The sequence below is a fragment of the Xyrauchen texanus genome, chromosome 15 (assembly GCF_025860055.1).
Source record: "Xyrauchen texanus isolate HMW12.3.18 chromosome 15, RBS_HiC_50CHRs, whole genome shotgun sequence".
NCBI lineage: Eukaryota > Metazoa > Chordata > Actinopteri > Cypriniformes > Catostomidae > Xyrauchen > Xyrauchen texanus.
In genome coordinates this window covers 17,918,492-17,945,457 of record NC_068290.1, presented here as the reverse complement: position 1 = coordinate 17,945,457, position 26,966 = coordinate 17,918,492, and the positions used below count along the sequence as shown (strand labels likewise).

At 37.4% G+C, this 26,966-nt stretch overlaps 1 protein-coding gene across 6 annotated transcripts in view; it reads left to right on the top strand.

The window, feature by feature from the left end:
• Nucleotides 1–26,966, top strand: part of LOC127655705 (semaphorin-6D-like) — a 204,289-nt gene that overhangs the window by 147,182 nt on the left and 30,141 nt on the right. For all 6 annotated transcript variants that reach the window (XM_052143648.1, XM_052143647.1, XM_052143643.1 and 3 more), the window contains 10 exons: nt 1,307–1,363; nt 3,837–3,938; nt 12,493–12,583; nt 12,810–12,932; nt 14,674–14,762; nt 14,921–15,138; nt 15,344–15,475; nt 16,747–16,902; nt 17,132–17,305; nt 20,167–20,304. In XM_052143648.1, coding sequence (XP_051999608.1) covers nt 1,307–1,363; nt 3,837–3,938; nt 12,493–12,583; nt 12,810–12,932; nt 14,674–14,762; nt 14,921–15,138; nt 15,344–15,475; nt 16,747–16,902; nt 17,132–17,305; nt 20,167–20,304 — 1,280 coding nt within the window. The remainder of the gene's footprint in view (nt 1–1,306; nt 1,364–3,836; nt 3,939–12,492; nt 12,584–12,809; nt 12,933–14,673; nt 14,763–14,920; nt 15,139–15,343; nt 15,476–16,746; nt 16,903–17,131; nt 17,306–20,166; nt 20,305–26,966) is intronic.

Genomic DNA, 26,966 nt, shown 5'->3' with positions numbered 1-26,966 from the left:
GGAGGATGGTATGTTTTGTTATGTTAACTCTATACTCTGCTTGAAAGCTTCACTTTATTTAGTTGATCAGCTACTGAAAGCTTGCTTCTAAAACAACCAGGCCAATTTAACTATTACACTTGTGTAAAATCACCATGCAACAACTGCTTCATGCAACACAATGAGCTAGTAGCTAACAGCTAGCGGTCGTGTTATTGTTTTGGTTAGTTTGTGTCGTGTTTAAGATGTAGTGTTAAGATGATGTCATGGCAGTAGAAGTGGCGCAACTATGACAATCAGCCTATAAATCCCATCCATGTTGAGATGGCACTAAACTGTAATGGAAATGCAAGCTCAGAAATGTAAAGCGAGTAGAGTTGAGGTGAGTCGAACCATAACGTTTAGTGGAAAAGTGCTAGTAGAGTTAAAGGGAGAGCTCTTTTTGCTACCGTACTTTATGTCTTTATGTAATTGAGCTCGATTATGATTCGCTAAGCTTGGTGCATATGAAATGACTGGCAACACTTACTTACAAGTTGTATTTTCTGGTCCAGTATAGTCGCCATTGGCCCATCCTTCAACAGCCTCTTTAAGAATTTTCTGAAAGACAATTTTTTACAGTTTGGTTTCAATACCCTGCTAAAAAAATTACATCTTAAACCAGTCTAAGATCTCCCAGCCTGACCAAGCTGGCCTTCAGCTGTTATTGCTGGTCTACCATGGTCTGCCAGCTGATAAGTGCCTAAAACCCCTCTAAAATCAACAAACCAGTTTAGGCTGGATTAAGATGTTTTCTTCAGCAGGGTGAATGGTCTGGGTGAACTGGGGAGAGAGATTTTTATGTTCTAAAAGAGCAAGAAAAATCCATGGGATGACTATTAATGATTGTGCAGAGACTGCTCTTTCTCTTTGGTTTTCATCCTCTGTGTCTCTTTGACATTAATACCTTAACTGTTAAGAGTAAGCCATCAGATATCACTGCAGTAAATAGTTGTGTTTGTGACTGGGCTGGTGTTGATAGCCTGGTGTTCCTGTTGGGTGGGCTGACAGGAGCCAGTCCAGTAAATCACTGTAATACAACCTGACCTAATGACACCAGCAACCACCTTGCCACACACACCTGCTCACAAAAACATATACACATCCCACAGCTTGTTAAAAGCCTGATGGATCTCTCTTTTTCTCTTTGTTGCTCAGACTTCCCAGACTCTCTCACTCAACAAACTTAATAAACTTATGTTTATTATCCATGATGCTTATTGAAGTAAATTAGATTTTTTGTTGTGAATAGGGATGAGACCATGATTTTGTTGTATTTGTGTGGCAGAAACTGACATGGAAGACAAAGGATGTGGAGAAATGCACAGTCAGGGGGAAAAACAGCGTGAGTAACAAGTCTTCTATTTCTCTCTCTCTCTCTCTCTCTCTCTCTCTCTCTCTCTCTCTCTCTCTTTCTCTCTCTCTGTGATTATGTTGTTTGAGTATCTGTTTTGTTGAGGTTATGTGCTTGCGTGAGTTCCACAGGTGGCTGCAAGTATACACATATGTACTGTACATACATGTGCTTCTGTCAACACAGAGACTAATTTTGGTTTTGAAGACTGAGTGGGGAATTAACTAAATGGCGGCATTTATTTGCATACTATAGGTGCGTCCCAAACCGCACACTTCTGCATTATTCTACACCATTTTGTAGTGCGAGTAGTATGTTTACACTGAAAATGCCGCAAAAAGAAGTGTTCTTTAAGTACCGTCAAAACGGAACATGGAATGTTGGACACTTCATGCACTACAGCGCATGTAGCTTGCTGTAGTTACCTGGCTGCACTGCTGGTCTTTTGTAAATAACAATTGTAAATAATGAAGAATGTAGCAGCTGGCAAAGCTTCACTGGATACAGCACCTTACAAATGTGAGTTGAATGCTTCCCAAGCTGTGTGAATATAAATGTTGAACTGATGTTGGCTAATCATCTAAAGCTAGTGGCAACACATCATGTGCGTTTGAAACGTCACTTCCATCAGCTGTTAAAAGGCTAGTAAACTTCTTTTAAGTGTTCCATTTGGGACGATACTACACTTTGAAAAATTTATACACTGCATGGCTGAGTGCATAGTGTATAGTGTGTTGTTTGGGACACAGCTACTGTCTGGATTTTTTGAAGCACCCTTTTCACTAAAGGAATTCAAATCAGGTGACAGTGCAAGTACACCCAAATATTTACTGCTGAACGCAGTTTGAACGATACAATTCCAGATCATGCAGGTTGGTTCTAAATGTTACATTATATTCTGGAAGATGCAGAAAACTATCGCAATCTGATAGACAGTAGGCCTACTTTACTTGAACTGTACAACGTTGCTCAACCACTGCAGTACAGGGACGTGAACCGGCACTTTAACCTTGTGCGATCTCTGCTTCCACATGCATTGATGTTGTATTTTGGCTTTGCCACACACAACACATACAATAACAATTTGTTTGTCAAGAGTAGCGTCTCTTTTTTCGTTTGATATGCCACTTTAAAACTTTTTTTCATTTTTCACATGTCTGTGCATTAATATGATGTCCACATACGTGGATTTTGGGACATTATTCTCTCAAAAGTTGAAAAAACATGTTAGTTATTTTGAATAACTTTCAACATGAACACATCTGTGGGTCATTTTGCTTAATTGTAATATAAATGTTGTTAATGTGTTACTGTACTATACAGTTCTATTCATTAACATTATTAAATTAATTCCTATAGTTATTGTGCATATTCACATTGAGAATCAATGGATTCATCCAAAAGCTGAAAAATATTGCTTTCAGAGGCTTTAAATGGAGTCAGGATGAAAATAATATGCATTTCGAACTGTTCTGAGACCAGTGCAGACAGACCCCACAGAGGTTAAGTCATTCATTAAATAGCTTTCCCATGCAGTCAAGTGCATTCACTCCTAAAATCCAAGCTCAGTTTTAGGATGCAGATGATGTTTGAACCCCTCAACATGTTTGGCAGGCATTGGACAATGGTAACCAATACATCGATTCAGAACTATATAATTCAGAAAATATATCATTTTTAATTTAACATGGTTGGCATTGATTGGATTATGCTGGCCATTACATTGAATCAGAATTAATGATGCTAATTTTAAATGTAATGCTTGTAACGTCTCAAAACATTTGAAAACCAACACTTCTGGAAACATAATAAACCGCTTGATGAAAAAAATCTGGCTTGGTATTATTTAAAATTTCACAATTTAGTCCCGTTTTCCACATATGTGGACATCAACGTTTATTTGCTTTACTTTACTTTTTTTTTTTTTTTGCTTGTGCTACTAGTTACAAATCAAAATTGGTAATGGAAAATGCACACAGCAGTCACGCTTGGTTTTCTGGAGGTTAAAAGGCAGAAATTACCCTTGACTGTATGCAGGTCTGGATTTGTCCAGTTATAAAGTTTTTCTTCATAGTTTCATCATCATTTAATGAATTTTTGCTGCCACAAGTTTGCAAGGCAAATAGTGCTGAGTTTTGTGAATAAGGTCCAATCTATAATAAGCCAAATTTACATAGAAACGAGGCATGTTTGCGCTGAAAAGAATGATGCATTTTCATGCATTTAGCACATGGTTAAGATTGTTTCTGGTAGTGAATAAGCATGCATACAAGATTGCTGCAAATGATAGAGAGAGAGAGAGAGAGAGAGAGAGAGAGAGAGAGAGAGAGGAAAAGGGAGACAGTAATTATGCTCTGCCTGGTAAGCTTCAAGATGAGTCATTTGTGTGTTTGGAGTTATATTTATATAGTGTATATATATATATATATGTTGTGAGTAAAAGCCAGTGTCTTGCCTCTCACAGGATGAGTGTTACAACTACATCAAAGTGCTGGTGCCACGCAACGATGAAACACTCTTTGCATGTGGAACAAATGCGTTCAACCCCACCTGTCGCAACTACAAGGTATGCAGTCTATTTTTGTCACACACACACAAATGCACGTGTGCATACACTTACACGCAGTTAACACCACCACATAGATCTGAATTCTGAAGCCTTCCTTTAAGAAGCAAAACATACTGCTTATATTAATGCACATGTTTACCTGAAATGTATCAATGTTAAAATGTACTTGTAAATGAGGCCTTGTCAAAAACATATACTGTATAAAGACCTCCTGGAGCCTGTTAGAAATAAAATCAGGTCCTGTTTACACATGGGTTTCAGTTAAAACCTGATTTTTTCTAAGAGGGAGTCAATGCTGGCTGTTTGCTAAATTAAGCATAGCTGAGGAGAATGCTCTAAAAATTCCTTGCAGTTACAAAGAGTCATCTGTTTTAATGTATGTTAGTGTGTGTAGGTGAGTGTCAGTGATTTGCTGTATGTTGGAGTGTGAGTTTGGTGTTGGTATTTTGTGTGTGTCCATGCAGTTGCGGTGTGGTGGCATATGTTGCATTACCAAAATTAAGTGCATTCAAAATGCCATTTATGTTTTCAGTTCAATAATCTAAATATCTGTTTTATATATACAGTATGTAATATAAAGTAAATTCTGATTGTAAAATATAAACTATAAACATTTAAAAATTCACACCTGTGAAAGCACATTCTATATATGAATGCATCAAATTAAATGAGAATGATGTTCCTGTTACTCAGCTGGTTAAACATGGCGCTAGCAACACCAAAGTCATGGGTTAAATACCCAGAAAATACACATGCTGATAAAATATGTACCTTGAATGCAGATAAAAGCATCTGGCAAATGTTTAAATGTAAAATGCTTCATTGGTTAGGACAAAGATCTACAGTATATAATTAGGTGGAATTAATGTTTTTCATTTAAATGTTTATTGAACATGGGTGTCTTTTATTAAATTGTTGTTCCATCATTTTATAAAAGCAATAAGCCTCTGGAGTATGTGCGTTCCAGTGACTTTACCACGGGTCAAATCAATTTATTGCTTTATTTTGCTCCTTAAAAATGGTTTGCAAATGTAATTTTACTACCACACACATTTGACACAGTGTTGGACATTTCTGGATTTAGTTTTAATGTGTAGTTTGATGGGGACTCAGGGCTGTCCTTTAAATTGATGATTTGTCATAATCATCAGGAGAACTGTGGTTGTGTATTTGATATGTGTGTGCGTGTGCCCATGTGCTTTTTTGTGTGCGACAGAGTGTATGTAAATCTGACTCAACTTCGGAGGAGGCCAGCAGGGAGTCAGCTAAACTCACGGATGAGGCTCCGCTCTCAACTTTTTCCATTTGAGGCTCTTTGGAGATCCTGATTTATGCACCTTACCCTGAAGGCATCTTCCTTCCCCTTCCCTCGCTTTCCTTCTCTCTCTCTCTCTCTCTTTTTCTGTCTGTCTCTCCAGCTCACTGTCTCGTCTTTTGCATTTCTCTGAGAAGGGCGGTCTGTTAGAGCCCTGGAGAGTGAAGATATGTCACAATGTGCAAATCATGTCTCTCAGTTCCTCAAACTCATATACTCATATTTCTTCGCTCTCACCCATAAAATTTTGAATTTTTGAATTCTGTGCAAGGTGAGATAGAGGAGAGGTTGTAGATTTAAATGTTTTTATTCGTTTGAAGACCCTTCAGGCTAATGTTCGAGGTCATATACTAAACTTTTGTTGCATTGCATTTTATTCCACTAAAGACCACTAATAATTAGGCATGTGACGGTATCAAATTTTCACATCACAATAATTACTGACGCTTTTATCATGTTATATATATGGTATTATCACAGGATTGAATTATCTTTACAGAAATAGGTTGAAATATAAACAACACTATTGTTGTTCTCTTTATAAGTTTAATTACTTTTTTCAATCCCAAACTGACCTTTTAAATGAACAGGTAACAAAAAACTTTGAAAAAACCCTGCATATTGAAAAACTTATTGAACAACTGATTGGCTACAACAATAGTATGCATGTTTTTTTCTAAATAGCATGCAGTTGCTAATACAATTGAAGTCAGAAGGTTACATATACCTTAGCCAAATACATTTAATCTCAGTTTTTCACAGTTAATGACATTTAAATGTAGAAAACATTCCCTGTCTTAGGTCAGTTAGGATCACTATTTTAAGAATATGAAATGTCAGAATAATAGTGGAGAAATTATTTATTTCAGCTTTTATTTCTTTCATCACATTCCCAGTGGGTCAGAAGTTTATATACTCTTTGTTAGTATTTGGTAGCATTGCCTTTAAATTGTTTAACTTGGGTCAAGCTTAACTTTTGGGTTGCCTTCCACAAGCTTCCCATAATAAGTTGCTGGAATTTTGGCCCATTCCTCCAGACTGAACTGGTGTAACAGAGTCAGGATTGTAGGCCTCCTTGCTCGCACACACTTTTTCAGTTCTGCCCACAAATTTTCTATTGGATTGAGGTCAGGACTTTGTGATGGCCACACTTTGACTTTGTTGTCCTTAAGCCATTTTGTCACAGTGTTATGCTTGGGGTCATTATCCATTTGGAAGACCCATTTTGCAAACAAGCTTTAACTTCCTGGCTGATGTCTTGAGATGTTGCTTCAATATATCCACATAATTTTCCTTCCTCATGATGCAATCTATTTTGTGAAGTGCACCAGTCCCTCCTGCTGCAAACCACCCCCTAAAACATAATCCTGCCAACCCCATGCTTCACAGTTGAGATGGTTCTTTGGCTTACAAGCCTTACCCTTTTTCCTCCAAACATAAAAATGGTCATTATGGCCAAGGGGACATTTCTTCCAAAAGTAAGATCTTTTTCCCCATGTGCACTTGCAAACTGTAGTCAGGCTTTTTATGGCAGTTTCTTTCTTGCTGAGCAGCCTTTCATTTTATGTCGTTATAGGACACGTCTTACTGTGGATATAGATACTTGTCTACCTGTTTCCTCCAGCAATCTTCACAAGGTCATTTGCTGTTGTTTTTGGGGATTGATTGGCTCTTTTCACACCAAACTATGTTCATCTCTTGGAGACAAAATACGTCTCCTTCCTGAGCGGGATGATGGCTGCATGGTCCCATGGTGTTTATACTTGCGTACTGTTGTTTGTACAGATGAACATGGTACCTTCAGGCATTTGATAATTGCTCCGAACGATGAACCAGACTTGTGGAGGTCAATTTGTTTTCTGAGGTCTTGGCTGGTTTCTTATGAGTTTCTTATGACTCCATGCCATAGAGGCACTGAGTTTGATGATAGGCCTTAAAATACATCCACAGGAACATCTCCAATTCAGTACACCTCCTATCAGAAGCTAATTGTCTAAAGGCATGACATAATTTTCTGGTATTTTTCAAGCTGCTTAAAAGGCACAGTTAACTTGGTGTATGTAAACTTCTGTCCCACTGGAATTGTATATAGTTAATTAAAAGTTAAACAATCTGTCTGTAAACAATTGTGGGAAAAATGATTTGTGTCATGCACAAAGTAGTAAACGACTTGCCAAAACTATATTGCTAATATTAAATCTGTGGAGTGGTTAAAAAATGTGTTTTAATGACTTCAACCTAAGTGTATGTAAACTTCTGACTTCAACTGTAGCTAGGCGCTAGCTACAAATGTAACAACCGCAATTTCACTCACACTGGAAACGTGTGATTGTGTTGCATTCCAGCTTGAACTTTATTTACAAATCACCATTTTACCACAATGCCATTATTAATAAAAGTACTTAGTATTAGCTGATTACAACTGTATTTTTGTTGTTACTAAAGACTTAAACGTTACTGTGTAGCTAACAGAGTTTTAGCGAACAGCTCTTCAGCCACATGAAAGCTACACATTATCTGCAAATGGCAACAACAGTTAACTTTTTACATCTTAGCTAGTTGTCTCTTAGAGTGTTGTCTCTCACACCATGGGGTGATTGTCCCTCAGATTACCGAAAGCGTTGGTGTCTAGGAGGAAATCTAGGATTTTTGTTTCTTTACAATCAATATTTTACATTGGACATCAAGTGGTGACCCAACACAGTACCAAAATTGACTATCATACAAAATGTCTACAAATATGTTCTTAAAATCAAACATTGGCTTTTGATTTCAACAATAAAAGAAATGGAAAGTGTTTCTCCTCCCTTTTAAGAATAATTTAGCCTATTTATTTTGCTATGCTGGCTATATACTGTATGATTATATGATCAATTGCATTGTATTATTTGCAGTTAGCATTGTTTTTCCCTGCTGTCCAGGTCTGTTCTGATAGCAAATGTGGAAAAATCGAAGCGCTGTGAATACTTTCCGGATGCACTGTAACATGACAGTTTCTGCAGCTGACCCATTTTTGAAGCTTAGATTTAATCAATTAAAAAGAGCATAGAAAATCATATTTTCCATTATATGTCCCATGACTCAGTGCTGTTTGAGAGTTTTTGCGCAGAATTTAGGGAGCTTGTCTGCAGTGTTGTATAAACTTTTGTAGACCAGTGGGTGGTGGGTGTTACATGGCTGTTTTATTTTGTTTGTTTTTGGGACCTGGAGGTGTGAACAGTGTGCCAGATTCTCTCGTTAGTCTGAAACACGGCAGAAGCTAGCGACCTGTGCTTCTCACAGAAAAACAGCGTGCTAACTGCCTCTGTTAGGTGACACACACACATGCTTCAAATCCACAGATATTCACACCGCAGGTCTGGAGGAGCCCTCACAAAGACTGCTGGATTACACGCTACAAACACACATTTAGCTGTGCATTACTGCTGAGAGATCCTATGGGCACTCTGGTATTCAGGGTCACATTGTGTGCCATCCCCACTGGATTAGCGCCTGCTGAAGCTCACCAGCACTTACTCTGCCCAGTAGACCACAGCTAGTAAAGGAGAATATTAGGGTGGAAACAGCACTGGATCGGTTCAATTCAGTAAAAGGATGAACATCTATGCAGCTCTATAAATGTATCCAGCAAAGATAGTAAAACCTGAAATCTTGGACATTGTGGGTAACAGTCAACAGTTTCCATGAGGGAAATAGTTTGATAAACAAACAAAATAATTTTTTTCTGTGAGGGGTTAGTTTACGGGTTAGGTTAGGGCAGGGGTTCACAAACCTTTTTGACAGCCAATCCCCTTTGAAATAAAAGATTTACTTGAAGTATCCCCTGATAGTTGAAGTTTTGATAACCTTTTTAAATAAAATCTATTTGACGTCTTTGCACAATTTTTCTTATTATTGTAGGGGCGGCTGTGGCTTAGTTGGTAGAGCGGGTAGGCCACTAATCATAGGGTTGGTGGTTCGAATCCTGGGCAAGACACTGAACCTCAAGTTGCTCCCAATGGAACAACCGTTAAGGCTTAAAAAGGTGCTATATAAGTGCAGACCATTTACCATTATTTTTATATTTAAATTAACCTCAATTACATTTATAATTGTAATAATAAATAATAAATCAATATAATATTTATACATTTATTTAATTCACCATTGGCATTTCTATCATAATCAGAGATTGCACTACATTCACACTAGTAAAAATTTAAAGAAAATGTTTTAATAAAACAATAATAACTTGGTTGATTTTTGGTCAACCATTTTGTGAAATTGTTGATTTTTATCTGTCATTTCTGTTTTAATTTCCCTGAAAATGTTAAATCTGCACTACGTAACTGTGCTCTCAAGCGACATCTGTGATGGAAGAATACACTACATCAGTCGTGTTCTGGCACTCCTCTTCTAGTGGATGAATCTCCCAATTTGATCTTAACTGGACATCGCCTGTGTGTGATCATGACTTTATGATGATTATTTACATGTTGAATTAATTTTTCTCTTAAATAGAGAACGGGGACTCTCCTCAGCCATCACAAGTATATCTTAATATTATTATTCAAGTGTTTTATCTACTACTAATTTTTGAATTGTACTACAATTTTCAAATTAAGGTTAAACTTGTGATATGGCTGATATGAGTTCAACAGAAGACTTTATTATTTTCATACTATATTGTGCAGCCTCAGTTACTACAATAGCATATCTATGCAATACACACAATAACATGTAAACTAAAAACATAAAATGAGGATTCAATAATGATGGGGATAAAATATACTTTAAAAGATGTAGCAATATGCTTAAATATGCAATATAACAATTACAAGAAGTCAATTTCAAAAGTCCTATATATTAAACATGTTACAATAATTTAACCGGACAACATAGATACATCACGATTGGTTAACACATGAGTAATATTTGATTCATAAAAGCATGACAAGCAATTTAACCTTCAACAAGCGTAACAGAAAACATATCCAAGCATTAAGCTTGGTAAAGAACATTGCCAAATGGATAACAGCATCCATCTAGACTGCAATGATACTGTCCTGAACTGTGTGAGTGTAACTGAACTGAGATGAACAGCGTAGATATTTTCTCCTGCCAGAACATGAGACAGCCGGTACTTCTTTCCTGTGTGTGCAGATATGGCATAATGATGCAAAGGCGGACATCGTTAGCCAGCAATTTCGCACCAAATCGAACATGGCTGCTCAAAATACAAATCATTATATAGGCTTACCGTAGTGAATCGGGGTAATATATTGAATGATGCAAAGGCGGACATCGTTAGCCAGCAATTTCGCACCAAATCGAACATGGCTGCTCAAAATACAAATCATTATATAGGCTTACCGTAGTGAATCGGGGTAATATAAGGTCATTGTTTTGAACATTGATTGTATGTGTACTCTATCAATAATGGCAATTTGTTTATTTTTAAAAAACAATTAAATAGCGCAGCTTTGAAAACATATGTATTTCAATTTGGGTATGTACATTTTATATCTTAATATGAGATATAAAAAAAGAAAATTTATAATAATAATTTTTTTCAATGTTTTTATAAATCTGTTAATAACTGAAATTTTTTGTATGCATCCTCTAGTCTACACTCTCCCATGAAATCCCGGAAGTCCCCTAACAAGTTCCCAGGGTTCGCGAACACCCGTTTGAGAAACCCTGGGTTGGGGGATAGAAAATATTTGTAGCTCTAAATAGCTCCATATTAAAACAATAGAACTCAATGGAAAATCCCCACAAGGATAGAAATATGCGTGCGTGCGTGTGTGTGTGTGGCCATAAATTACTTTTCTAATCGAAATAGGATTGATCTAAACCCTAGTAAAAAGAGGAGGGAATGGCAAAAAATGATTTGCTTTAAAACAATAAGCTTTACTAGAGGCTTTGAGTCACAATGATTTTACTACAGGAAAATGATGTCCTTAAACCCCTTAACTTTGGTAAAAATCACTGTAATGTACAGCCTGCTGTTATATTTAACAGCTTTGAACTCATAAAGAATCAGAATTTGGAGTCAGAACTATACTTTTTTTATTATTATTTTTATTTTTTCTATATTTCAGTTCACATCACTACCACATCACACTGAAAATCATTATACGATTATCTCAAACACAGCTAAAACCTATTTGGTTTGATAAATTAAGCTTATTGCATACTGTGGCTTTGAGATGCACAGTACGCAATAGACTGGCATGTCTTAAGGTCAATATTAGGTCATAAATGGCAAAAAAGAAACCGCTTTCTCTATAAACCCGTCAGTCAATCATTGTTTTGAGGAATGGAGGCTATACAATGCTTGAAAAACTGAAGATTTCATACAAAGGTGTACACTACCGTCTTCAAAGACAAGGGACAACTGACTCTCTAACAAGGACAGAAAGAGATGTGGAAGGCCAGATGTACAACTGAACAAGAGGATAAGTACATCAGAGTCTCTAGTTTGAGAAATAGACGCCTCACATGTCCTCTGCTGACAGCTTCATTGAATTATACCCACTCAACACCAGTTTCATGTACAACAGTAAAGTTTTCTCAGGGGTGCAGGCCTTATGGGAAGAATTGCAAAGAAAAAGCCACTTTTTAAACAGAAAAACAAAAAAGAAAAGGTTAGAGTGGGCAAAGAAACCCGGACATTGGACATCAAATAATTGGAAAAGAATGTTATGGATCATAACCCCATTGCCCTTTTGTGGGATCAGCTAGACTTTAAGGTGCCCGACAAGACAGCCACATCTATGGCAAGTGCTACAGGAAGCGTGGGTTGAAATGTCACCTGAATATCTGGACAAACTGACAGCTAGAATGCCAAGGATCTGCAAAGCTGTCATTGCTGGATGTGGACGATTTTTTGTTGAGAACTCTTTGAAGTAGTTTAAGAAGTTCTGAAAAAAAAAAAATCAAATTGTAATAGCAATTTTTCACATTATTAATGTCCTGACTATACATTGTGATGCCACTTTGGTGAATAAACAAATGTACATTATTCCAAACTTTTGGCCACCAGTGTAGAGACATTTTTTGATGATTAGAACATGTCACAGGCCAGACTCGAACCTATGCTACTCATGTGAGCTCAGCGTGTTTGGAGCATATACGCCACGTCTCCAATCAAAGCATTATTGTATTTACAGATCCAAGATACTGTTGCATCTGGAGTGTTTTTTTATTTGGGTCAGTGGCTGTAAGGATTTTTTTTTCTCTATCTGTGGTCAGATGTCATCTCTGGAGCAGGACGGAGAGGAAGTGGTTGGTCAGGCCCGCTGCCCTTTCGAATCACGCCAGTCCAACGTTGGCCTATTTGCTGGTGAGTTGTCAGAGCATCTGGTGAGAAGACACCAAATCTCCTATAATCTCACTAGTGTTCCACTGACATTTTACAAAGTGTCTCTTTCTCTGTATTTTACCATATACACACGCTACCATATACACACACAGCTGCACTGAGCCAAACTGAACTCTGCTTTGTGTTTTTGATGTTTGTACTGTTTATCAGTGATTTATCAGTACTCATTTCACACCTCACTCCCCAGGTGGTGACTTTTATTCAGGCACAATGACTGATTTTCTTGCAAGTGATGCAGTGATTTATCGAAGTTTAGGAGAAAGCAGTCCTGTCCTGAGAACTGTAAAATATGACTCAAAATGGCTACGAGGTATGTCAAATGACCAGGAACTTATTATTTGGGTGGTAGAACCTAAATTGGTATATATTTATGTTATAAATATAAATAAATGTAAATTGAAAGAAATAATGTACAAATAAATGTATAAAATTACAGTGATGTGAAAAAGTGTTTGCACCCTTCCTTCTTCTATTTTTGTGTATTTTACATAATAAATTGTTTTAATTCTTCAAACAATATATAACATAAAACAAAGGCAACCTGAGTAAATGCAAAATACAGTTTTCAAATATATGTACAATATATTTTTGCTTAAAGTAAATATCACCCATGTGAAAAACGAACTGTCCCCTTAAACTTAACAGCTGGTTGTGCCACCTTTAGCGGCAACATCTGCAACCAGATGCTTCTTATAACAGGAGATCAGTCTTTCACAACACTGTGGTGGAATTTTGGCCCACTCTTCTTTGAAGAACTGCTTTAGTTCAGCCACATTGGAGGGTTTTCGAGCATGAACTGCCCTTTTAAGGTCCTGCCACAGCATCTCAATCAGGTTCAAGTCAGGACTTTGACTAGCCACTCCAAAACTTTAATTTAACTTCTTTTGAGCCATTCAGAAGTGGACTTATGCTTTGGATCATTGTCTTGCTGCATAATCCAGTAGAGCTTCAACTCACAGATTGATGACCAGATGTTCTCCTTTAAGATTTTCTGGTAGAGCACAATTCACGTTTGCCTCAATTATTGCAAGTCGCACTGGACCTGAAGCAGCAAAGCATCCCCACTCCATCACACTATCACCACCATGCTTGTCCATAGGTATGATGTTCTTTTTGTGGAATTCTGTTTGATTTACACCAGATGTAACAAGGCCCCTGTCTTCCAAACAGTTCCACTTTTGACTCATCAGTCCACAGAACATTCTCCCAAAAGGTTTGAGGATTATCATGGTGTGTTTTGGCAAAATTCAGATGAGCCTTAATGTTCTTCTGGATTAGCAGTTGTTTTCGTCTCGCTAATCTTCCATGAATGGCATTTTTGGCTAGTGTCTTTCTGATAGTGGAATCATGAACAGTGACCTATATTGATGCAAGAGAGGCCTGTGGTTTCTTGGATGTTGTCCTTTGCTCTTGGAGGAATTTTTGAAGGTCGGCCACTTCTGGGAAGGTTTACTACTGTGCTAAGTTTCTCCATTTGGAGATAATGGCTCTCACTGTGTATCTTTGGAGTCCCAGAGGTTTTGAAATAGCTTTGTAACCCTTCCCAGACTGATGTATTTCAATCACCTTTTTCCTCATAATTTCGGGAATTTCTTATGAACTTGGCATAGTGTGCTACTGGGTAAGACCCTTTAGCCAACTTCATGCTGCTGAAAGTTTTTATTTAGGTGTTGATTTGATCACCTTGTTTCATAGATTTGGGGATTTAGTTACTAAGGTGTTAATTATGTGTTCACACAGGCCCAGTTGATACTGGATAACTTTTTTGCTTCATTCATTTATCATTTAAAAACTGTATTTTGTGTTCACTCAGGTTGCCATTCTTTTATGTTAGATTTTAATTTTAGAAACTTTTTAGCATAAGATATGCACAAAAATCAGAAGAAATCAATATGGGTGCAAATACTTTTTCACAGCACTCTGTTTTATAATTGAACATTAATATTTTAAAATAAATGTAATATTTTATAGTTTTCTAGCTGTTTATATATAAAGAACATACATTTCATTTATTTTTATTCTATATAATTCCAGTTTTTATTTTTATTTAGAACCTCATTTCCTTCATGCCATTGAGTACGGAAACTACGTCTACTTCTTCCTTAGTGAGATTGCAGTGGAGTACACTACCCTTGGGAAGGTCAGACCTGCACACTTCAAACAGTATTTTTACAAACTAAAATTTGACTGAATTTGATGAAAAAAAAATCAATCACACTTAATGTGAGGAAGAACTTGGATAACACGCTCTTACACATCTTTCTCGTCCTTCTTTTTGTCATCCCTCTGTATTTCTAGGTGGTGTTCTCCCGAGTCGCTCGCGTGTGTAAGAATGATAACGGCGGTTCTCCACGAGTTCTAGAGCGCTACTGGACGTCTTTCCTGAAAGCTCGGCTGAACTGTTCAGTTCCGGGTGATTCATTCTTCTACTTTGATGTTCTTCAGTCGTTAACCAACGTCATGCAGATTAACCACAGGCCTGCGGTGCTGGGCGTATTTACCACTCAAGCCAACAGGTAGAGAAATCTGGAGTCCCACCATGCAGAGAAATCTGGACAACACATTTGTATTTATATTTTTTCTGACAATACACACTGACCTTATATCCTGGCCATTTATCTGTTTTTTAATTACTTGTTTTTTGTTTTTAGAAAAAGTGTGTTTGTTTCATATGTAACAATGTCAAAGAGAACCATCAAACAGAGCTTTTATTTCTCTCAGCATCACCGGTTCTGCAGTGTGTGCATTCTACATGGATGACATCGAGAAAGTCTTTAATGGGAAATTTAAGGAGCAGAGAAACAGCGAGTCAGCCTGGACACCAGTTCCTGATGAAATAGTGCCCAAACCCAGGTGAGTCATGTGAGAGCATCTTAAACTAAGCATATAGAACAAATCAAACACAACACACCTCTCACATACAAAAGTGTCAAAATTCCTGATCCTTGTCCTCTTGCTCGGCATAACATGATTAAACCTGTTCTCTATAACTTGGAGAGCAGCTTGTTTGGCCTGATGCACCCAGGAGAGGATTGCAACAGCTTTTATGTAATAGTAGCAGATGGTTGCAATGAATTTTGTTTGTTGTATGTGTGTTAGACAATGGTAAAAACCCTTGTAAAAGTAGCTTTTTCTTTTTTTTTTAAATTCCCTTTTCTCCCAATTTGAATGCCCAATTCCCTCTACTTAGTTGGTCTTCCTGGTGGCACGGTTACTCGCCTCAATCTGGGTGGCGGAGGACAAGTCTCAGTTGCCTCCGCTTCTGAGACCATCAATCCACGCATCTTATCACGTGGCTCGTTCTGCATGACACCGCGGAGACCACGCATGGGGAGGCTCATGCTACACTCTGCGATCCATGCATAACTTACCATGTGCCCCGTTGAAAGCAAGAACCACTAATCGTGACCACGAGGAGTTTACCCCATTTGACTGTACCCTCCCTAGCAACCGGGCCAATTTGGTTGCTTAGGAGACCTGGTTGGAGTCACTCAATACACCTTGGATTCGAACTTGCGACTCCAGGGGTGGTAGAAAAGTTGCATCTTTAAAGTCTTTCCATTTAAAACAATGAGGCTACAGCCATACACATTCAGAGGGACGACTTTGGCCATTTTGTTGCATTTTGTGTTGTTTTTTTTTTTTTTTTAGCATTATGCCACCCGGTTTGGATTTTAAGACTTAGAAAATAAAGTTAAAAATATTCCAAGTTTTAAAACCGTTCTCGAGACTCTACAATCTGTTCCATTTTGTTTTGTTCTGTCCAGCTATTTGAACTCTCCCTAAGAAACATCTAATTGGGGTCAGGTGAACCCAAACCAGCCTCTTTTCAGTATATGGAATTTTAAGACCGATTACATTTACATTTATGCATTTGGCAGATGCTTTTATCCAAAGTGACTTACAGTGCACTTATTACAGGAACAATCCCCCCCAGAGCAATATGGAGTTAAGTGCCTTGCTCAAGGACACAATGGTGGTGGCTGTGGGTATCGAACCAACGACCTTCTGATTAACAGTTGTGTGCATTAGACCACTATGCCACCACCACTCCCGATTTGTCGACTAGCCATTTAGGCAACTCAGAGAGTACTCTATTTTCATCTCTTTCTCTCTCTTTCTAGGCCAGGATCATGTGCAGGTGATGGCCCTGCTGCTGGTTATAAGTCCTCTACCAATTTCCCTGATGAGACACTTACTTTCATTAAGTCTTACCCACTAATGGATGAAGCTGTGCCTTCTGTCAACAACCGACCATGCTTCACAAGAACCACCAGCAGGTAAACACACATACACTCTGGTTTGCATGCTCTAATAGCAGGCACGCTTTATTTATCCTCCCTCTCTCTTTCTCTCTCTAATTCTTTCTCCAGCTGTTTTCTTGACATTTGCGTCTGCTCTCTTGAGAGATGGCAACCATCAACAGTGCTGGAAGATGAAATAACTATTTTTATTCTGATAAAGTTTATAATTTGTTTGTTTACTAATAAGTACATGTTCTGCATCTAGGTTTAAGCTGACCCTGATTGCAGTGGACACGGCCGCTGGACCTTATAAAAACTACACTGTTCTGTTTCTGGGTTCGGAAAACGGACGAGTTCTGAAGATTCTCGCCAGCACACACCCAAACTCCACATACAGCACCCAGGTTTTGGAGGACATAGATGTTTACAACCCCAACAAGTGAGCGTTATTACTGATGCATACACATACATGCTCATGCACATATTAATTCCTTTCTTAACGTATCCTATTATTTTGTCTGACCACACTCCCTGCTGAAAAGAGTAGCTTTGACCAGCATGAATTTTCATGCTGTTCCTGGCTGGTTTATGCTAGTTTGCGTTAGTGTAGTGCTGGGTTAGATGGTAGACAGCATAACCATGCAATTTTTTTTTTTATGAGATTTCACTCTGGGAGGGCTAACCAGTGTGAGAAACCAAGCAACAGGAAATATATCCTGTAATTTGTTGTTGATTTGTCAAAGAGGCTTTTTCATTTTTAGATATTTTATTATTATTTTCTTTTGTTATACTACAACTTCACCTAGAAGGTTTTCATTTATAAAAAATGGACACAAAATTACACATCTTTACTGCTTTCAGTTATTTTCTTACACACATCACCCCATTGACAGGTCTCAGGCAAATTAAACACACACAACCCTAAACAAAATATTGTCATAGGTGTTTGATTAAGACAGTATAATTTTTCCTGCAGTAAATAGGGGTGGATGGTAAGTGAGGTGCTGTAATTGTACTCATGGGATCTCGCCCATGTTTGTTTTCCTTGTGTGTATCTGACAACCAGCCTCATCTCCAGCTGAGACTCACAACTTCCACAACAGAAATGTGAGCTCACTTCCATTTTGAGTAAACGGAGGCAAACTTTTTCCCCCCTTAAAACTCAACCCCAAGTGACACTTAGCCTTAGGAAAGATATTACATTCAACGAATGATTCATTTCAGATTATTACGGATGCTGAGAAATATGTATTTCAGTCAGCCTTCAAGGTTTAACCTTCTTCATTCAACTCAATGCGAGTGGCATATCTGTGTAAAACAGATAGTGCCTTTTCTTTCTTGATCTTGATGTGTCAATCTTGAAAATATGGGTTGACAGCAGTTTAGAAATAAGTTATTTAAATGGAATATTGAGTAAATTATAATTTTTGGGTGGAATGTTCCTTTAAATAACTGTTCTTACTTTTTCCATGTGTTCAGACTGTAATAGGCAGTATAACATGCAGTGTATACTATGTACTGTTTTTTTTTTTTACAAGTAGTATGCGTAAAAGTATGCAGCATGCAACAATAAATGTTTAGAAAAATTGAACAGTAGTATGCTGCATTGTAGTCACATTTCTTTGCTGTTAAACATTTAATTCAACAAGTATCATTCAATTATCTTTAGAAATAATTGGTTATTTTGCATTTTTTTAATTAACATTTATTGATAATGGTTTCAGTTTATTCATGCTCAAGGTGGGCACATGTATTTGGGGGATCATATTCAATGCACTGTTCTTTGGTTGTACACTGCACAATTTGGAAATAGAAAGTGGGTATCACGTGAATACAGAAAATTTGCACAGTGTGCACAATATACATTATCAGAATCAGTATGAGCTTTATTGCGAAGTATGCTTAAACATACAAGGAAATTGCCTCAGAATCTTCCAGTGCACAAACAATACAACAAGACAAAAAATCAAAATATAGAATACAAATAAAAAGCGAATTCAAAATATAAGTATATTTTAGAAATACAAAATAAGATTTTAGTTTAGAATTCAAAATATAAGTATATTTTAGAAATACAAAATAAGATTTTATTTTTATATATATATATATATATATATATATATATATATATATATACACACACACACACACACACACACAAAAGGTTGTACAAATACAAATGTTATATACAGATAGTGAAAGGGAATGTAATGGCAGAAGAGGTAGGATATATTTAAGCAATATCACATGAGCAAGAGTGCGATATGGCCCTAAATCAGCTCTGATGTGATTCGGCCGCAGGCCGAGTGCCATAGGTAATTACAGCAGTGCTGATGTAGGGCCATATGGCACGATTGTGAGTGTGATATTGCTTATATACAACAGTTTAATGAACATTAAAACTGTTTTTTTTTTTAAGTACATTTAAAAAAAACGAGTACGGTCATGAAAATAGCATTTGTGCATGGAACTACTTTATTACGCTATGGATCATAAACTGCCATTGCTGGTTCAAAACAAATGATGCGACCAAGGCTCCGTTAGTTATTAAAAAAAAGTTCACTTAAGAAATAGTATCACAGCTTGTGCTGTTTTGAACAAGTTATTGGATAAACAAGGATAGATGTGTGTGTCTGTGTCTGTGTGATGAGCCTTAATCCTGAAGTTATCCGTTTAAAGCCATTTCCTAGCTTTGGTAATGTATTAGTAATACGAGCTATCACGGAGCACTGTTCTATGTAAACAATGACTAACGGATTCACTTTGTCACCAACTGGCTCATATTACACACAAAAATTATCTTTTGCCACCACCTGCTGGCTAAAATATGTCATTTCAAAAATTAAGACAGTAACTCCTAACAGATATGCACTACTCTTACACTTTTACAGTTTAGAACAGCATGAGCACAAGTGGAGTGATACACACACAGTGAAGCGTCTGAGTGCTGATGGTGTTAGACCATCAGTGCTCATGGAACGCCTCTCATCCAGTCAGATTCGAGGACCGGAACTAACCGTGGTATATTAAATAAATATAATAGACTAAGCAGTGTATTGCACATAATTATTGCTCAACAGTTCATGAGATGGATAGCCTGAGGAAAAAAAAAAAACTGTTCTTGTGCCTGACTGTTCTGGTGCATACTGCAAACAGCATTTTTTCTTGTACTAGTAGTATGGTAGCAATTCCAAACATAGCCTTTATCTCAAGGCTATTTTTGAAATTGTTTTATTGATATAAGGACCCTCTATAATAACTAAAATGGCATACCTACACAAACCCATTTTCTCTCCCCAGGTGTAACGTGCAAGGTGAGGACCGGAGGATTCTCGGATTGGAGTTGGATAAGGACCATCATGCCCTGTTTGTAGCATTCTCAAGCTGCGTGATACGCGTTCCGCTCAGTCGCTGTACTGACTATGGTGTCTGCAAAAAGTGAGTGACAATGAACATGTTCCTTGAACCCAGAATTCTTGAGTGCACTCAATATTGACAATGATGTACTGTTGCTTTAATTATCTTATACAGTTTAAATCATACACTTATAATAGTTATCTTGTTTAAAGATGTTTAAAACATTTCTTAAAGATTTCCTTAAAGTAGCATTTAAAAACTCCATTTATGATGCAGTGCAGGAACCAAAAAGTTATGACAGTCATGCAAGATTCAAGAGGTCTATGTGCTGTTTCTCTTTTGATCTGTTATGGATAACATTCATAAGTGTGCTGAAAGTGGTGCGTATTTCCAAAGACATGCATTCTTAAATGCGTTCAAATTTAAAAAGGGCAAAAAGCTATATCCAGAATGCTGCCCCTTGAAGAGAGACATGGCTCATTGTGGTGGATGTAGAAGTGTTTCCTCATCACATGCTACAGTACTGCAGCCAGTAACACTGTGTGCTTTGACTACTCACACGCAAATGAGAACCATCTGATTGGCCACAGGCCAGCAGTAAACCATTCCTTTTTTAACACAGCTGTAGTGTGAGCAAACTGATTGACTGTGTTTCCTTTTACAAAGATATCTAAAACCTATCGGGATTTCAGTCTAGATTCCACTTTTCCCAAGCACAATCCTGCACTCACAGAGAAGTCTAAACTGGCCGTGCTTTAACTTCTTACCAATCTGTTAGCTCACAATATCTCAGCCTCTGAAGAAAGACCATAGCTCCATCATTTTTGTCCCATCCTTTTTTCTTTTCTTTACTTTCTCTCCCTGGATTTATTTTTAATAATAAATTAAGTTAATCATTTATATTAATACATTTGGAATGCTTGATTTTAATGACTTTTTTGTATATTTTTCTACAAAAAAGAATTTGATGCTGTGTTGAATGTAAAATATTGATCCTGAAGCAAAACTAATTTGAGAACTGCTGCTTTAGAGGAAGTGACACCTCTCTTTCACTCTACTGCACCAACAAACCCCAATGTCCAGCAGTTGAGTTGTTGCATTAGTGTGTTCACCCTGTTGGTTTTTGTTGGCATTCAAGTCTGTTTTATCTGATTAACATGTTCAACTGGCATTTATTTGGTCTTGAAATGTTTGAGCAATCAAGTATGATTTTCCAACAAATTACAAAAAACTCTGATGCCTTCTGACTTCACAAACCATTGCCATGGCAAAGAGCCTTGCAGGTAAGGCGCACAGATGCAGCTGCATTTGGTAGAGCAGGAAAAAGGCAGTCAATTGCGATTAACCACATTTTTGTAGTGAACTTGTTAAAGCATTCCTTTCCAAATAAAAAAAACCCCAAAATGATATGTTAGAGTTAGATAGCTTGTTTCAGCCATTTGTGTGGATGACAAATGTGAGGAAATGTATTTTACATACAAATAGGCTATATCAAGACGCGGATGATGATTTGTGCTGAAGTTCTCATCTCAGTCCCATGAAATAATTTTTTTCTCAAACAGCGTCAAATCACACAGGTAATACAAACACTGAACCCAATGCAGATCTGCACTAATTAAAATTCTCAAATTTCCCCAATATCTTGACATAAGTTGACACATAAGACAATCACATGTGTAAAATATTTTTGCTGCTGGATTGCTCTATGAATTAGGATATAACTTAATGTCACATTTAATACATGCTAAACAGCAATCAATTGAGCATATACACTCACTTAGCACTTAATTTGGAACACCTGTACACCTACCTATTCATGCGAGTATCTAATCAGCTCATTGTGTGAATAAAGCAGGGTTCCCACGCATCCTGGAAAACCTGGAATTTTGCAATGCAGTTTTCCAGTCATGGAAAATATGAATATAACCATTTGATTGTGTTGCTAGCAGGGTTTCCGTTACAAGCACAAAAACATGGTAACGATCTGACTCTGAATATGAGTCTAATAAACAAATTTGTATAGTTTTTTCTCTGCTGGCGTCTGCACATTGTGAAACAACATCAGCGGTTAAGGGTGTTTACACCCATGTGATTGATTACAGCAGCCAATCCTGAGCTTTGTAATCATGGTGCAACCGAGGCAGATCTATTGATTCATTACAGCTATGACCAATCGCGTGCTTTGCTTCAGCGGCGCATGCAAAGTAAGAAGCAGCATTCGTGAAATTTCTCATTCATAAACAAACTGGTACTTACTTGTACCAACCGACTGAATGAGAGGGGCATGTTGTTCGTTTACTTAAGCATCGGTTTGTGAGTCTGCCTGGTTCATATTGGAGAGAAAAGACCAGAAGTGCGATTAATGTGTAAAAGTGACACAATTTTTCTGCATGTTGAGAGGATGTCATATGAATTGTGTCAGTGCTGCCGAATACATTGAAGTCTATGAAGTGACGTGTCAGCACAACCTCTGCTCCAACTTCACACCAAAGTGTTTTTCCACACACGTTTTGCCTCACAAATGATATCTTTGAGAGTACAAAGCTACATAAAATATTTTTAAATGGTTAATTTATGAAGAGATGTTGAATGTCTCATAATTTCCCTCTTCGTCCTTCTGACGTACCCTTTGAAATCAGTGCATTCACAGCATAAACTTTAGTCTGTGTGTAGTCACCCTAATGTGGAGAACAAAGTGCCGCTTGACGCTGGCGTTTAGCGGAGCTTTGATGCCTCGACTCTCATGTGAAATGCATTTTACAATGATGAAGGGACATCATTGAAACTCAATTAATGTTATGCTATATGTTGTCTTTTCTGATAAAAGTAGGAAAATGATACAGTACATCTGCTTTGTTTTTATAAATCTTAAACATTATACTGAAGTCAGTAGATTTGACATGCAAATTTTAATAATGTAGAAGGTTATTATTATTAGACTTATTGTTGTCTTTTTGGATGAAAAGTCATGCTTGGCCACTCACAAACTGAATGGAAATTATAGATTTGCTTTGTTCTTATAATGCTTAAACACTATAAAGTCTCTTGGCACATTTCGGCTGTGAACATTTCAAATGATTCAATGACTAGCTCATATCACATTAGACTTTCATTTGTTGCCACCTAGCGGCATCTCCAGAAGGGTTCACTATTACACTATGTAACACAATTTTTCATGCCTCAAAAGTATAGAAAATGGCTATTATTACCCACAAACTATGCTTTTGTGACCAGGACAGTGTAGCGACTGGGGGAATCAATGAAGGAATCATTAACTCGGCAGGTTCCGAACAAACAAGAACTTACTGTTGAAACTCCCCTAATTACTTAAATAGCGCCAACTAGTCTCCACAAGCACAATAAATGTATTGACAAAGAGACAATGAACTATTGACAGAGAACCGCATGTGACATCCGCATGCTCACCACGTGCTTATCGTGTGGACAGGAAGGGGGAAACTTTGAACGTAAAAATGTGTGTGTGTGTTTTTCAGTTAAACACAGAACTGCATATTGCTAATGAAATACGTGTAATCCCTGTATGTTGTGTATTTCTGAGGTATATCAAACTCGTTAGAACTGTTTCGTTGTGTGTTTTAAACTCTGAGGCCTGATATTTAATAGCCGAAGAGTGTATATTCCCTTTTTAAGTGTACTAAACACATGTTTCGTGGTATCAATTTAAACCTTACGATTTGTCCGAGCTGAATTCGAATATAAGATCTCTGTAGAATGATATTACGCGATGTTTTACTATCTTTTGAGTCATTCAGCCCAAAATCTCTTACTGTCATAAACATGCAAATGAGCCTTGACAAAGGAACTCTCTCATGCCCAGAGTAAGGGAGACTTTTACGACCCCCCCAAAGGAATGCTCAGACTGCTGAAGCTCACTGCTTTCTTACTGAGAAGGAGAAATTACACCTTTTAATCCTATATATGCTATATACATATAATCCATGTGATAAAAATATTGACATGTATCTAATATGCCATCTCACAATTTCCCTTAAATGTTGCTTGATATATGTTTCTTGCAAACTCTAATGGGTTAATGTTTCAGACTTTGCATACTATGGTTAACCAAAATCATATGTGTGGCATATTTGGTCTCTATAACTTGGTATTTTGAAGATTGAAATGACTGTGTACATGATATGTCGATAACAACAACATATTAGTATTACAAGTATATTTCCTATTTTCTTTCTTGCACATGCAATGGGCAATTTTACAACAAAGAGCAATAAACCAAATTCCCGCCTAGAACTCAAACCCTTCTTATTGGTCGAGCCAATGAGGGGTGGGACATGTTTTCTAAAGGTATAAAATTGCTGCGCCCACTTCCTCTCTATCTCTTATCTCTTACGTCTCTTAGCTCTCTTATGCTCCTCTTGCTTCCTGCCTCTCTTGCCCTCTGAGCCTTGTGCTCTCTCACTCTCTTGCTGAATGATGCTGAACTAGCAGGCCCCAAGGACTCCCAAGCATGCGCCAGGCTACGGCCTTGTCCTTCCATTCACCAAAGATCAATCTGACCCCCACTGGTTCTCTCTCTCATCAAGACAACATCATCAAAGATCAACTGGAGCCTCAACAATTGCATCAGGACAGTTTAATTCAAATGGGACATGCAAGTATCAAACTTAGTCTCATTATTTGATACATTAAGTATCCTCACCCCTTTCTAAAAAGTGCGTGTCAGAACTAATATGATGGTTTGTTCAGGCTGTTGATCTGCTGAATTTCAAACAATGCTATAACTTCTTGCCTTCCTGTATTCTGCTTCAACCCTCTTTCCCTTGGTAAACTGTATGCATGTATGTATATGTATGTTAGAGTAGTTTAAATGTTTAGTCTAGTTAATAAAGTCTTGTTCATGTCACATGTAAAGTTGTCTGTGTCTCAAGCTCATATCTAAAGTCACTAATCATAGATTTTGACTACTTGCTCTTAATACGTAGTAAGAAAGACATTTCCCATGCCCCGGAAATGTACCTTTCTATTAATTGATTAATTAATAACCAATATTGTGTGTTCACGGATGAACCGAGCATTTGGTTGTAATGTTAATGTAGCTACCTCAAGTTAACCCGATTAACTGATCCAAATATTCATGATCGATTATAACAAGTTATGATTGATTATTAATATTTCATAGAGCTGATTCGCTACAACAGATATATTTTTAAATGTACCAATTTCCACTTAGAAAATGGGCGGATGTGTCTTTTCGTTCACATAAAGTCTGAAAAAAAAACAATGCCATTGAGCATACTGCTTATCTGGAGGTGAGAATCTTCTGTCAAAAACACAGAAATGGCAAAATAAAAGCTCGATTTAAATGGACACATGTTTTTGCAAAAATATTACACTTGTTGTCCTGGAAAATTGTGGCTTGGAAAGAGTGGGAACCCTGATAAAATCATGTTCTCATGTGCTCTCAGTGCCAGAAGGTCTGTAGCTGCTGATCTCCTGGGATTTTCACACAAAAGCAGTCTCTAGAGTTTACTGCAATGGTGCCAAAAACATCTAGTGAGTGGAAGTTCTGCTGATGGAAAGGCCTTGTTAATGAGAGAGGTCAGCAGAGATTGGCCAGACTGGTTTGAACTGACAAAGGCTACAGCAACTCAGATAACTGCTCCATACAATTCTAGTGAGCAGAATAGCATCTCGGAATGCACAAAACGTCAAACCTCGAGGTGGATGGGCTACAATAGCCGAAGACCACTTCAGGCACTTTATTAGGACCATAGTGTTTCTAATAAAGTGCCCAGTGCATGTTTATTTATACTTTATATAAAATTTTGTATGTTTGGCTTCATCCTCAACCTCTTTCTTGTCAAGCATCTTCCTCAAAGGCAAACAACAACATGCATAGATGCAAGTTTGTTGGATCAGTGTAAACACAAATGTTATGTTTCTCAACATTCTAGAACATCTGCCAACTTTAGAATGTTTGAAGTGTTGGTGTATGTTGAGAAACATAACTGTCGTTTTCACACTGATCCATCCGTCAGAGGACAGTGCCAAAAATATTTTACACATGAGTTTGTCCATAAAATGTGGGGAAAGTTGAGATTTTGAGTTATTGCAGATCTGCATTAAGTTCAGTGTTAGCATTTTTGGTGTGAATGAAATTTCTGATTTCTGAAATGAACAGCATTTGAGAAATAAAGAATGTGTTTTTTTACATGAGTGAGAAGAGCTCTTCAGCATTACTCTATTTCCATCTGTGTTTTGATATAGCCTATTTGTATGTAAACTCCCTCATGAGTGTAATCCACTTAAACAAGCTAACCAACACTTTACATATAATTTAGTTTATTTAGAAAGGAACGGAATGCTTTAACAAGTTTGCTACAAAAATGATTAATCGTGATTCACTGCATTTCTCCTGCTCTAGCAATGCAGTTGCGCCCACGCGTATTCATTTTCTGTGAGTTGACAGGGATGCTTGCCTCATTGTCATGGCAACTGTTTGCGAAGTTGGATGACATCAGAGTTTGATGGAAAATCATACCAGACTGTTCAAACATTCCAAGACCCAAAAAAAGCCATGTTCAATCAGTGAAAACTTACACTTAAGAACTCCAACAAAAGCCAAAAGGGTGAACTCACTGATTCGACAAAACCCAACAAATGTTGGATTTTGGTGTTTGTTGGGGTAGTGTGAACTGGCCTTATGACTCTCACCTAGTCACCTGACACATAATTTTTTTATTTTCTCTCTCTCTCTCTCTCGC